Raw genomic sequence first — 13,708 nt, forward strand, 5'->3', positions numbered from 1 at the left:
TAACTACCCAGATAAAGCATGTTTTCCCTTGCCCTTTTTATTTATATCATAGGAAATAAAGAGTTATGTTGTACTTCTATTTTGCTTAGTTCTGTCCAGGTAAAATAGGAGGGCTCTTCCGTAGTCGAGCATATGTAATGTTTTTTTGGTATCATAGGATTGTAGGGAGATATCTTATGTTTTACCCTTGAAAGAAGCAAATATGAATCATAAGAGCCAAAGAAATATGTAGACAATACTGACAGGTCCCAAAGCACTGCCACAGAAAGAGAAAGAACTTTTACCCAGATGAACTTTAAAACAGCACTGTCTCAGTGGAACAACAAGAGACCTTGTCCTGATACACTGAAGGATACTTTATCAAGATGTGCCTGTTTGTAGTGCCTGTTTAAATAAAAAAGCAGACAGAGACATAATACTGCAACTTAAGCTCATAAGCCAGGAGTCAGGGACCAGCCAAGGCAAGGTCCAGAGGCTGAAAAGACCCCTACCCTTGGAAGAAAGGGGAAGCAGTCTGAGGTAGAGAAAATCACTGACCCTAGCATAACAGCCTGGCATACAGATGTGGCAGTTCTCCCCTTGAAGAAATGGGGAGGGGGGGAAAAAACTTGCAATGAGGCAGAACCTCCCGAAGAAATGGGGAGGGGGAAAAGACCTGCAATACAGCAAAGACCCACAAGATTATGCATGAGCGTATGCATATTTAACAACTGGAAAGTATAAGAAAGGGGGCAAATAAATAGGAAAAAAGGGAGGGATCCCTCCAAAGGAGCGCATCCTATCGACTCTGAAACCAGAGAAGAGACCCCTGAAAGAAAAGAAAGGAGAGCCTGAAGAAGCAGACCCGCACCCCCTGCTATCAAGGAGGGAGAAGACTAGGTGTGGGGAAGAAATCGGGGCAGGAGACCAGAGAGAGAGGAACACCCTGCTCAGGGGCAGAGAGTGATACGGAGTCAGAGATGGTGAGGGGCGAGAGCAAGTCCCAGACAGCTGGCAAGTACCAGAGCCAGAAGCTAGTCTCCTTCCTGGATCGCAGCCGGTAGCTCTGCCAGAACCCATCCCAGAGTCAAGTCTCCTTGCCTGCCCACACTCTCCCACTCTCCAGACGGAGTCTGCTTCAGAGGTAAACAGGGGAGATCACCTGAAGCTGTAAGTTAGCCATAAGTATTAATATTAAGCAGGCTAAGGTTTATGACATGTTTGTACCACCCATGATACAGAACTTTCTTTAGGGAAAACTGGTGCTTATTGGCCAGGATGTTAGAGACAGAAATTGTTGTTATTTTCTAAATACTATATCCTGCCAAATATGATAAATAAAAGTCTGTTTCCGAGGAGAATACACGCTGTCTTTTCCTGACTTAGGATCATGAAGGGTGGGAGGGCAATTGGAAGTGTCCTGTAGCAGACAGGTTCCTGCACCCCTAAACTTGCTTACAGGATAAGGTTTTGGAAAAAATGTTGATAAAGTTATAGCTTGGTTTAGGTGAAATTGTGATACTATCTTTGGCAAAAACTTTAGATGAGTTCTTAGTATTACTTTATTTCTGAAAATCTGGGTGTATGAAGGGTACATGATGAGAGCTTGTAATTCACTTACTGTATGTGCCGAAGTTGTGGGAATTAAAAATTTTGGTTTTTCATTGAAAAATGTCATGTCCGCTGTTGATATAGACTCAACAAGTTTTTCATTATCTGTTGTAAGACTATATTTAGGTCCCATTGTAGTGGTGAGTTTTAGGTTTAATGGCCTTTCATGAGCTTCGTCATTAAAGGTGTTTGAGATATAGGCTGCCCTTTTTTACGATGGTGATATGCAGCGATGGCACTTAAATGAACTCTTAGGGAATTTGATTTCAATCCAGAGTTGACTAGATACATTAAATTCTGAAGTATAGATGGAACAGAACATGAGAAGAGGTCTGTTTCTTGCTGTTGACACCAGTTTGAAAATCTCTTCCATTTGCAGTTATATGATTTTCTTGTAGCTGGTTTTTGAACTGCTAATACTTGTTACTTCTTGTGGCAGCTGTAGGATTTGTATTATTCAGCTTTCAATATTCACACTAATTTCTTGAGATTTGGATAAAGGACTGTTTATTTGTATTGAGTATGAAATTCTGGAATAATCAGTAATTTGATTGGTGGGGCTTGGGTAGTCCATGTAGCCATAGGAAACAAAGTTGTTGTGGTCAATATGCTACTATTAGAATCATGGTTCCTTTGTCTTTCCTGAGTTTTAAGATTATTCTTGCAATCAGTGGAGTTGGCAGGAAAGCATATGTTAGGCCTCTGTTCCAAGGAATGAGGAATGTATCTCTTGCTTCCGCATTTTGGGATGGTTTTCTTGAGCAGAACTGTGGTAATTTGTGATTGTATAGAGATGCAAAAAGGTCTACTTAAGGTTGTTCCCAAATTCTGAAAATCTTTTTCAGTACTAGGTTGTTTAGTGACTATGCATGAGGCTGTGGTTGGTGACTTAGCCTGTCTGCAAGAAGGTTTTATTTTCCTGGAAGGTAAATAGCTGTGATTTATATGCTTCTTGCTTTGCCCAGTTCCATATGGCAAGACCTTCTTTGCAAAATTGGTAGGAACCTGTTCCTTCTTGTTTATTTATGTAAAATATTGCAACTTGATTGAATTTGTAACAAATTGTTTTTCAGTACTGTTTCGAACACTGTAGGGCACTGAAAATCACCTTCAGTTCCAGCAGATTGGTGTACAGTGCTGATTTTTGACTATTTCAATTGCCGTGTGTCAGTGCTCACAGTCTCCTCCTGGGACCCAAAAAGATCTGACTGTTCTTTCAGTTTTTAAGTCATTATGATACCCCTAATGAATATGCTTAGGATAGATTTGCATGCACGCTGCCTCAATTGTCTCTATCTCAGGCATAGTCAGGGATATCCTGAAAACCCGACCTGTTTGCAGCACCTAAGAACTGAAAGTGAAGACCACTGCTCTGTTGCTTCCCAAATTTACTGAATGTGGTGGGAATGTGTGTATATCACCTTTTTGGTTCACTCCCTTCTCTGCATCAAATGAAATAATATAGAAGCAATAATGCATTTCAAAGAAAAATAATTTAGTACAAAAATCAATTATCCCACCTGTCAAAAAAAAAAGGAATATTTCCCTTCAATACCTCAACCAGAGAGATTAATCAATATGGGATTTGATATGCAAATAGCCCACAAGTCACACCAACTTTGTTGAGAGCTGCTCTAGGAAAATCAAACCCAGTCAGAGTTGATGGAAGTCCAGGTTTCCCTATCTGTTCCATATAGAAAAGGAACCACATCTTCATATACAACCAAAATCTAACATCTAAATTTGCTGTGAGATTTTTCATCACCATTATCTATCATATTTTAGCAAACCACATGGTTTTCATTGTTTCCAAACCTCACAGTGGAAACCATATTCTGGATCAATTTTTAATATTGTGACAAACAGTGCATACATTTAGCAAAAATACTTGAGGGAATACATCTATATTTATCTTTCTATCTATAAATTAGTTATGTTATGGATTGTATTTCTGACAACAATCCAAAATTTCCCAGTTCTTAGATAGCTCTACCACATAAATATAAAAGTACTATTGTATCAATTTTTCTAACATTGCCTAGAAAAGGAACTATTAATATTGTGATGACAATCACAATATTAATAGTTCCCTGCGCTACAGTTTGTATGTAAACTAATAATCACTAGCACAGATGCTTTGGAAAAAGATTTCCAGATCGCTTCCCATCCCTCAGGTATAAAATCAGTATTAAGATCTTTGCTCCAGGCTTTCTAGATTCAGCATCCAGAAAAGTTAAAGACAGGTGTATATAGCTCTACAAAAGGGTGGAGATCAATTTGTGCTTAGAAAGAACTGATTCGGATTCAACCTGTAGTGATTTCAACTAAGTTATGATTTAAAACAGAAGTCTGTTTGCATATTGTAGCTAATAACAACAATAGATAAGACATTCTTTAATCAGGAACAAATGCCTTGCAAATCTAGGTATTCAATCACACTTCTATGAACTCTAGGTGACTAGAAGGGGACAGATGAGATTTCATACAGTTGATGACAAACCCTAGGGAAAGAAGTTTGAACTGTAAGAGTCATAGAGCTTTTGGCTTCTTTGAATAATCTGCTCACTATTATCCAATCGTCTTTTTTTCTCAGGTGAGCTGCCACTACTGCTAGGCATTTTGTAAAGACTCTTAGAACTGCTGAGAGGTACTGGTAATAGTTGCTTTCCACTGTGAACCTGAAATATTTTCTGTAGCCTGGGTGAATAGGAATGTGCATATATGCATCCTTGAGGTCCAGCATATTCAACTAATCATTTTGGTCTAGAAGAGAGAAGACTGTAACTAACAGGTTCATTTTGAACTTTTCTTGTTTGAGAAATGTATTTAATTCTCTTAAATAAAAAATGAGATAAAGGCCACCTGACGTTTTGAGGATCAGGAAGTTTCTTGAATTAAATCTCTCATTTCTTTCTGTTAAAGGAACCAGTTCTACTGCATAAGAAGAGTAATGTTATCTCTTCTTTTATTATGTGTAACTGATCCTGTGGAATGTGATGGAAACTGAAAAATTATTGGATGAAGCTTCTTGGAATTTAACCTGTATCCTTTACAGATGATACTGAGATCCCATGCTTAGTGGTAATAAGGATCCATTGGTATTAAATAATTGTTGTCTTCTTCACACTGGAAGTCAAAAACTCTTGAGTTTGTTTCTGGGAAGATTGTTGGACTGATTTAATCTCAGGTCTGTCTCTTTTGCTTTGCCTGGATGGTAGCTGTTGAGGTTGTTGCAGAGACTGGAAATGCTGCCTCTAAATCAATGAGCAAAATACCTTTGTGAATAGTATTATCTTCTATAGGGTTAATACTTCCTTTGAGTGGCTGCTGGATCAGAAGTAGCCATGGCCAATGCTTGTAAATATTCTTTTATATGAGGTTCACTGTCCTCTTTAGTTCATTTCCAGTTTGTCTCACATACAAGAAGCATCTGTCAATTTTCTTCAACATCTTTTCTAAGGCCAGAGGCCTTGTGCCATACTAGCCTTCTAACAGCTATTGATATAACTGATATCCTAGAAGAAGTGTCAATGTTGTCATATACTGATTTTATAAGATGTTTTGAGCATACATCTGCTTCTAAAACTGAGCTTGGAACTTTTCTTGCATGTTAAGGGACAGTGAGGCAGAGTTCTCCTTGATTTTTTGAGGATGCTGTAGAAATATTGAGTTATTTGAAATTGGTTCTCAAAATTCTGCTCTGAAGCATGACTGTATTCTTTTACCGGAAGAATACTGGAATAGATTTTCGACTTCTTAACCCTTCGCAGTGCCGACTCAACTATTACTGAATCATGAGGAAATTGTACTCTATCATGACTCGAGCAGGCCTTAATTTTATATTTGAGGTCTATTTTTCTGGCCTCTGGTACAACAGACAAAGCGAAATTCCATATTTTCAACTGAAGGTCCTTTAAGGCTTTGTGTATTGGTATGGCCAAAGGTTGTTTTGGTGCCCTAATAAATTTGGGCACTCCAGCAAATTCTTCGGATGGTTCAGGTTCATCCTGTACAGAAAAGGGGATTGAATCTGCCAATTTCTGATTAAATGCTAGATATTTGAGGTCCTCTGGAGTGATGTTGCTTCTCTCTGTTTCCAAGCAACATCCTCTGGTATTCCACGAAATTCTGAAATATATAACAAGTATAGTGTCATAGGAATTTGAATCTGTATCATGGATATGTATTAGAGAACTGGAGTGCGCTTGTGAGGATTGAGGATTCTCATCTTTCTTCTTTGGTTGCTGGAATGAAAAAGTGTAATGACGATTTAAGTTGTTTTGAAAATGTTTCTAGAACTGGGGCGCATTCTTGTGAATGTAAAAGCATTTCCTTCATTTAGTGCCTTAAGAAGTTTTGCCACATTCTTTGAATGAATGCTTGATTATTCTTGTCTGGTGGGAAGGATAATGAAGATGTATCTAATTCTGGTGCTAGAACTGACAATGAATGCTTATGTGTCAAAGATGATGGTACTGCTCTTTTCGGCATGGATACAAATGGCTCTAATTTCCTTGGCACTGATATAGACTGCTCTGACTTTGATCCAAATGACATGTACAGGGCGATGTGGGTCGGTGCTTAACTCTTTGGCAAACACTCTTGCACGAACTGTGAAGACTCTGGCTGCAGTGCATCCTCCTGCCTGCAGGGACCCTCAGTAGGCTACAATCTGTGCTGCACTGGCTTATGCTTGAGTGACTCAATGACTCAGCACTGCCACTCTCATAAGAGCCCTCCTCATTTATTGCTCCCTGCTTCAGCTTGAAGTCCTTCCTTATTATGGCCCACGTTCTTGTCTGTACCTAAGCATTATTGATGCTTTGTACTTGGCCTTCTGTTTGTTGCCTAGGCACCAGTATAATGGCCTTTTCCAGTCTGGGTTTGTATTGTCCAATTGTTTGTTTTAGATTTAATTTCCTGTTTGTTCTTTGGACTAGTCCCAGTATTGTGACCATCTGTTTCTCTGTCCTGCCTTGTGTTTCTGTGTGGGCACCTGTTCCCTGTTTGTTTTGTGCAGCCTTTCTATCTTAGTGGGTGCCCCCACCCTTGTTCCTGAGCGAACCTCCATTCAAGTCCTGCCACCAGAAGATGCAGGCTCAACCCAAGGGGGAGGTGGCTGGCCAGGCAGAAGACTCTAACATTACCAGTTCTTTTCCTGACTCCAGCCTGCTCTGGACCCAGGGGTTACCCTATACACCAGCACCAAGCCCTGAAACAGACTTCTTCCTCAATAGTGATTTCTTCCTGTCCCAGTAAGAGTGGGAGGTAGAAGATGACTTTTTGCTTCTATGCCTGTTATATGCCTTTCCTTTTTGATATGGCTCAGGCCACTTTGAGTTTGAGGCTATTTTCCACTCTGGGGAAGAGGCCTCAGAAAATAATTTCAACTGCCTATACCTGATGGTTCTTGGTGACATCTTGGCACAAGCCTTGCAGTTTGGAATATTGTAGCGATCTGTGGTTGCTTGACCAGCAGTTTCCCCAAAATGACAAACTACCTAAACATTTTTTCAAGAGGCTCAGGAGACACAACATGAAAAAGAAAAGAAGAAGAAAAGATACAAAATCTGAGGGAATAATGTAGTAAAAATATTGCAAAAAAAAAACTTGGGTCAGCTGTGAGAGAACAGATGCATCTTGCTGCTTGTGACACTGCATTTTGTCCTGCTTGTCCACAGAGATGCTTGGTAAACAGGTAAAGAAGTCTAGGGAAGATTTTCGCCATTACTACTGGCAAAAAGCCCACTACTTCACATACACACCTTTCCAAGATTCTAATTCCCTTGAACTAGTATATAATAATAATAATAGCTATCTAGGACAACAACTTCAATGTCACAGATATACAATTTGCAAATTTCAATACACAGTCACCTCCCTCTAACAGATGATTTAACTAGGTCTTGTTTGCGAGCCTCTAAGAAGGATAGAGAACTTTAATAACCACAGTTTGTCATTAAGTTTTCAAAGATCAGATTAGTCCATGCCACAGGAAGCCGCAAATGGCATGGTCAGCAAACTGATTCAGTCATATTTTAAAAGTAGCAAAGATCTTACCCTGCTTATTACTGCTGCAAGTTCTCTCATTTCGCTGTTCATGCCGATAAAAGAACTCAGCGGTTTTAGCAATCGTTCCTGTAAAAAAAACAACAACTCATTAGCAAGCATGCATTACAAATTCTTTTATATTCATCTGGCAAAGTGTTATTACAATGATTAATTCAGTATCTACATTCATTTTCAACTTTTTCAATTATAAAGCCTACAGTAGTGGTAGGTAACTCCAGTGCTCGAATGTCACAAATTGGCACATTTTTCAGATTAAAATGCCTGAAATCTGTATATAATACTGAGGATCTGAATGGAAAATTTCTTAACTTTTACTTCTAGCTCTGCAAATCATCACATATTATTCTTGGTTTCCAAGTTTCTTTCTTTTATCAGCAGAGAAGACAGAGATTCCCATAAGCTATTCTGTGTGACAGAAAAATACTTGTTTATTTATTTTGGACCTGATAATTTATTCATGCATTTTTAGGATTCCAACTCAGTCAGCATCAGGGTTGGGATCCGGTCCCATGACCTACATTTGCAGCTATGCAAGCCAGTGTTCCTTCTAAGGATTGAGTTGCTGTAAGTAAAATTTTTGGTTATGTTACTCTGTGAGCACTACTTTCTTTGATGCAAAATGTGTATCAATTTATATGCAATCAACTGAAATTTCATGCAGAAAGTCATGAGAAATCAGATTTATAACAGAATAAACTTTCTATATCAAAACAGCACTAACTGCCAGCACTCAAACAGCAACAACCCTACCTATAAAAAGGTAACACTGCAACTATTAAACCAGACCCTAAAACATCAATATATCCCCTATTAGGAAAACAGAACAAGCCAGGCTGCTCTAAATTCCTACAAAGAAACTACACACTAGCAGAATTCCTCACCTCAGTCATATATGCCGAACATAGACAGATTCTCACCATATACCGAATAAAGAGACCAAAAAATATAAATAGAAACATGCAGATAAATTCTGTATGCAGTGCAACAATGAAAAAACAGACACATTATCATTCCTCATAAAGCAAAAAATCAAGAAAAATAAAGTAAAGCCATTCCAATAAAAAGAATAATTCAAAACAGCTGACAAACAGAATAATATCCAATAATTAAAAACTCATACAAAATATTTCAAAACACATTAAATAACACCCAATAAATAAAACTAATAAGGATTTTAAAAATAATCAACTGCTCTCCATAACAGGCAGAGAGGAAGGAGGGATGTTGTGCACAAACATTATCCTCTCGCTCTCTTTCTTTCATCCACAAATTAACATGCTCCCTTTCTCTTTCACATGCACATATGTTCTCTCATGCACACTCAGGCTCTCACAATAGCAGTTGCAATCCAGCCTCCCACCTACCGACTATGGCAGCTGCACTGCCCGCAAGTTGGAGAGGGATCTGACTTTGTTACTTCAGCCTCACAGTGTCCAGCGCAAGCATGCAATTCTATTAGTGCCACCAAAGGACTTTCAGCATCTTGGCCTTCTCCCTGCAATGCCCCCTCTCCTGCCCCCCCAGGCCCAAGCCCAGGAGCACTGCACACACTCCTTCTCCCCACCAAACCCTCTCCCCTCCTCCCAGGACCCAAGTTCAGGAGCACTGCACAGTGCACACACTTTTCCCCACTCCAGTACCCCAAGCTAAGGCTGAGGTTCAACAGCTGACAAACAGAATAACATCCAATAATTAAAACATATTGAAATGTTTTAAAATTTACCAAACATAAAAAAATATTTCAAAATAGCACACTTCAAATAATATCTAGTAATTAAAACTAACAGGGATAAAAAAAATCCTCTGCCATTTATACCTGGGTACGTTTGAATTCCAATCACCTTGAGATTACGCGGGTTTAGTAGAGGTGGAGGAGGACAACAAACTTTATCTTCTCTCTCTCTCATATACACACACATATTCATTCTCTGAGGCATACTCATACATGTTCACTCTCATGCACACACTCTCTCTCTTACACACACACACAGGTTCACCTTCTCACTAACGCCCTCACACCAGGCCTCTTCTTCTGCTGCAGACAGGAGGGAATGTGCTAGGCCCCACTGGGCCTTTGTATTTAGCAACTGGTGGGTGAAGTGTGCCAGCCTCACTGGGACTCTTCTTCGGCGGTGGGTGGAAAGGATAGTGCCAGTGGCCTGCTGGACCTTTTCTTCAGAAAGCAGGAGGAGAGGTGCTGACGGCTTGCTAGGCTTTTCCTCTGCAATGGGCCGGAGGGCAGGTGGCACTGGCCCTCTTCTGCTGCCACAGGCGGAAGGGTAGTTGCACGCTACCAGGAAAAGTTTGTGTACTTAAGCATGAACAACTGTGCACAGGTGCTTACGCTCACAGCTTAGCAAAAACTCTGATGCAAGAATTTTTCCCCTTTTTAATATCTTCTTCCAACTCGCCAAGCCCAGTCATCATGATAGTCCTCATCACGGAGCCATGCACCAAGTCTCTTTCCGGAGGCTTGCAATCATCGATCCTAAATCCAGGCATTAGGTGACATCACTGTGTGATAACTGGGACACCTCCTCCCAGCTGCAGTGCATACTGCCTCTGCAGCAGCCCCAGTCCCGGCTGACCAGGGGAATAGAAGACCTGAGCCAGGAACTGAACCCAGGTCTTCCACAAGGCAGTATACAGCTCTACCACTGAGCCACCGGTCTGGCCCAAAAGACATTTCTGAAGTGCTACCATTACTCACATTCTCTCAGATCACCAGAGCTAACTGTTTTATCCAGCAGTTAAAAAATGGATGGGCTTGTCCAGGATAAACTATAAGAATATCAATCAAATCATACCAGATGAAGATCACTGGTGTTTAAATGGGCACCAACCCAGACATTAGAAACAGTTTCCCATTTATAAGAATCAAATCCAATATCAGTCCTTTCCTTGTGGTATCTATTACCATTTGTCTGAGGAGAGCGCTTTGAAGGGAATCCAGGATCTCTCTACTTCTGACCATTTCTCCAGACGGGATACTCCAATTCACATCCGACTGGTTCAAATCTCGTCTCCAACACAATGTCTCCTTTCATTCTCACCTTTGGGATGCCCTCGACCAGATCTCTGTCTAGTTCTTCCACCTGTGTAAGGGATCTGTAGATTACCCTGGTGTAAATGAGAATGCCATCACTCCTGTCTAAAATAACCCACAATGGTTCCTCCTTCCTAAGAACATTTGTGCTATAAGCACAAATGTTCTTAGTTTAGTTTAGGCTTTCCAGCCAAATGTTCTTAGTTTAGGCTTTCCAGCTATTTTATTTATTTGTTTGTTTGTTTGTTTATTTATTTGTTTATTTGTTTGTTTATTTAACAATTTTGAGGCCAATATTCAGTAGCCATGTAGATGGAGACTGAAAAGTTATCGTCTAAATGGCTACCTGGCTCTATTGAGAGTCGTATGCAACTAAATTCTAGCCACAAAAGGAGTTATGTGGCTAGAATTTAGCTGTATAATTCACAGGCTTTCTGATAGCAGGTGGAAGGTGCTTTGGGGCAGACCAGAGTTAGCTGCACAAGTTATGCGGCTAAATCAAACACCCTGCCTTAGATATTTACTAAAGGTGAGAGAGTCTATAGGAAACTTCCTCAGATCATCTTAAAGGACCAGGCATAACTGTCTCGCCTGGCCTTCCTTAAGATCCAGACCCGCAAGGAATCCTGATTGAAGAGAGGAGCCCCTCACCAATGTACAAGAATGCAGGGCATAGAAGGGTTAGAGAGGCCCCAAGGAGGTAGAGAGGAACCCAGTCTATGCAAAGACCTGCTGTTTGATGTCTGTGTACTACCTGAACTATAGGAAACTCCCTCAGATCACCTTAAAGGACCGGGTACAACTGTCTCGCCTGGCCTTCCTTAAGATCCAGACCCGCAAGGAATCCTGACTGAAGGGAGGAGCCCCTCACCAATGTACAAGAATGCAGGGCCTAGAAGGGTTAGAGAGGCCCCAAGGAGGTAGAGAGGAACCCAGTCTATGCAAAGACCTGCTGTTTGATGTCTGTGTACTACCTGAACTATAGGAAACTCCCTCAGATCACCTTAAAAGACCGGGCACAACTGTCTCGCCTGGCCTTCCTTAAGATCCAGACCTGCAAGGAATCCTGATTGAAGGGAGGAGCCCCTCACCAATGTACAAGAATGCAGGGCCTAGAAGGGTTAGAGAGGCCCCAAGGAGGTAGAGAGGAACCCAGTCTATGCAAAGACCTGCTGTTTGACGTCTGTGTACTACCTGAACTTAAGGTGAGCTGCATTTGTTTGTTTGACTTTTCTTTCACTGAAAATAAATTGCACATAAAGGAAACAGCCAGAGTCTGCCTCCTTATTCCTTCTGGCTGTTTCCCAAGCTGCTATCACCAAGTTACCACAGTTGGATTGTTGTCCTCAAATAGTAGAGAGATTTACCATTACCCTGTCATTACTGGTGAACTTTACCCTTCTCTGCTTTTTCTCACTGTCAGTTTTTGCCCTTTCTTTACTTTCCAACTTATCTCTAACTCTCACCCTTACCCCAGTCCTTCCTAGCACACAGACAGCTGCTCAGTCTTTATTGACAGCTGCTTTAGAATGGCTGGGGGGAGGGGTGTCTACTTGCTGAAATTCCATACGATTACCCAGAAAAGGTCTTTTCCTTAATATATGAGTGAAATATGCACATTATTCAATCCATTTTATGATTTGCAGATTGAATTTCTGGCAACCTATTTCTGGATTTTTTTTTTAGATCACAAATATCCAAAACACCTGTACAATCTCATACCTGCTCCCCTTATTCAGCCTGTTAGTTAAAAATAGCCTTGTATGATCCTTCATATTGTGCCTTTCCTCACTAGTTTCATTCGCTCATTAGGGCCGACAGCCAAAATCAATTAGTTTCAATGAAACAATCAACTTATATATATATATATATAAAGTGAATTCTTCCCTACAATCTTTTTCCCTCCCTCAGACAGATGTAAGCCATCTCCACAGTACAGCCCTCTTGTTATTCCAAATATGGCCCCAGCCTTCAATATACCTAAAACCTTACAACAGGTTTTGATAAAAGAACTGAAGTTAGTGATGACAGAGCATTTTTCTGAGGTATTACCTGTTCATGGTAAAGGAGAAGAAAGGCTATGGTCTTTGCCAGGTGCCTAAATCCCTCCCATAAATTCTTGAACCCCTCCAGTACTACACTGATTCTATTTCTTGCCAAGTCATATGAAACTTTAAAGAATCAAAGAGGGGAGAATACAAGCCAATGGACAGGGTGGTGGTAGTGCAGCTGTATCAAGTTTCTAAAAAAACTGGGATAACCTGCACGGGTAATCATAGTTATTTATCACCATGGCCCCTAGACTCCCATTTTTCACGAGCCATAGCAAGGACTGCAAAATTTGACCCTTTGCAAAGAATTGCCCATTACCTGCAGAATCGCTTGATACCAGAAAGAAAAAGATTCAAAAGCAAACTGAAAACTTGGTTATTCAAGAATGCATTTAACCTAACTTAAAAACAATTGCATGCAGAGACTACAATAACTGAGATAAGGATAATGATAAGTAATGAGAGATTACAAGTATCTTAAGATAACTTATGTGAACATTGTTGAAATAGATCCACTGTACCTCCAGCCTAATGCCCTAGACCTTAGCCAACATGTTCCAGAACATCAGTGTAGATTTAGAGATATACCTAAGGTCTTTGTTATAATTAGTGAGGTTTGTGTGGACCCTTGGACACTGTGGCAGCTGACCACGCCCACGGGGGGAAGTCCCATGAGGGGCCACAGGTCAGGCTCAGCTCTGGACACACAAACACAGATAGTTCTTTATTTAGACAGTTTGAGAAGCCACCAGAGGTGGCAGTAGTGAGTAGAAGATGTAGCCTGGCTGGGCTAGTATTCCCCAGGGCGTTGGAACAGCGGTTCCTCTGGTAGCAGTGCTGCAGTGGAGAGAACTGAGAAAATGAATACAATAGAACATTCACAAAGTCCCAAGTATGGAGAAGTCCCGAGATAGGGAGAGCTGGCCCTCGAGGAGCGAGTACCAGATCC

At 40.7% G+C, this 13,708-nt stretch overlaps 1 protein-coding gene across 2 annotated transcripts in view; it reads right to left on the minus strand.

Annotated features, from left to right (window-relative positions):
* Nucleotides 1-13,708, minus strand: part of KATNAL2 (katanin catalytic subunit A1 like 2) — a 296,579-nt gene that overhangs the window by 131,548 nt on the left and 151,323 nt on the right. For both annotated transcript variants that reach the window (XM_029580510.1, XM_029580502.1), the window contains exon 8: nt 7,651-7,728. In XM_029580510.1, coding sequence (XP_029436370.1) covers nt 7,651-7,728 — 78 coding nt within the window. The remainder of the gene's footprint in view (nt 1-7,650; nt 7,729-13,708) is intronic.

Source organism: Rhinatrema bivittatum, chromosome 1, assembly GCF_901001135.1.
Source record: "Rhinatrema bivittatum chromosome 1, aRhiBiv1.1, whole genome shotgun sequence".
Lineage (NCBI taxonomy): Eukaryota > Metazoa > Chordata > Amphibia > Gymnophiona > Rhinatrematidae > Rhinatrema > Rhinatrema bivittatum.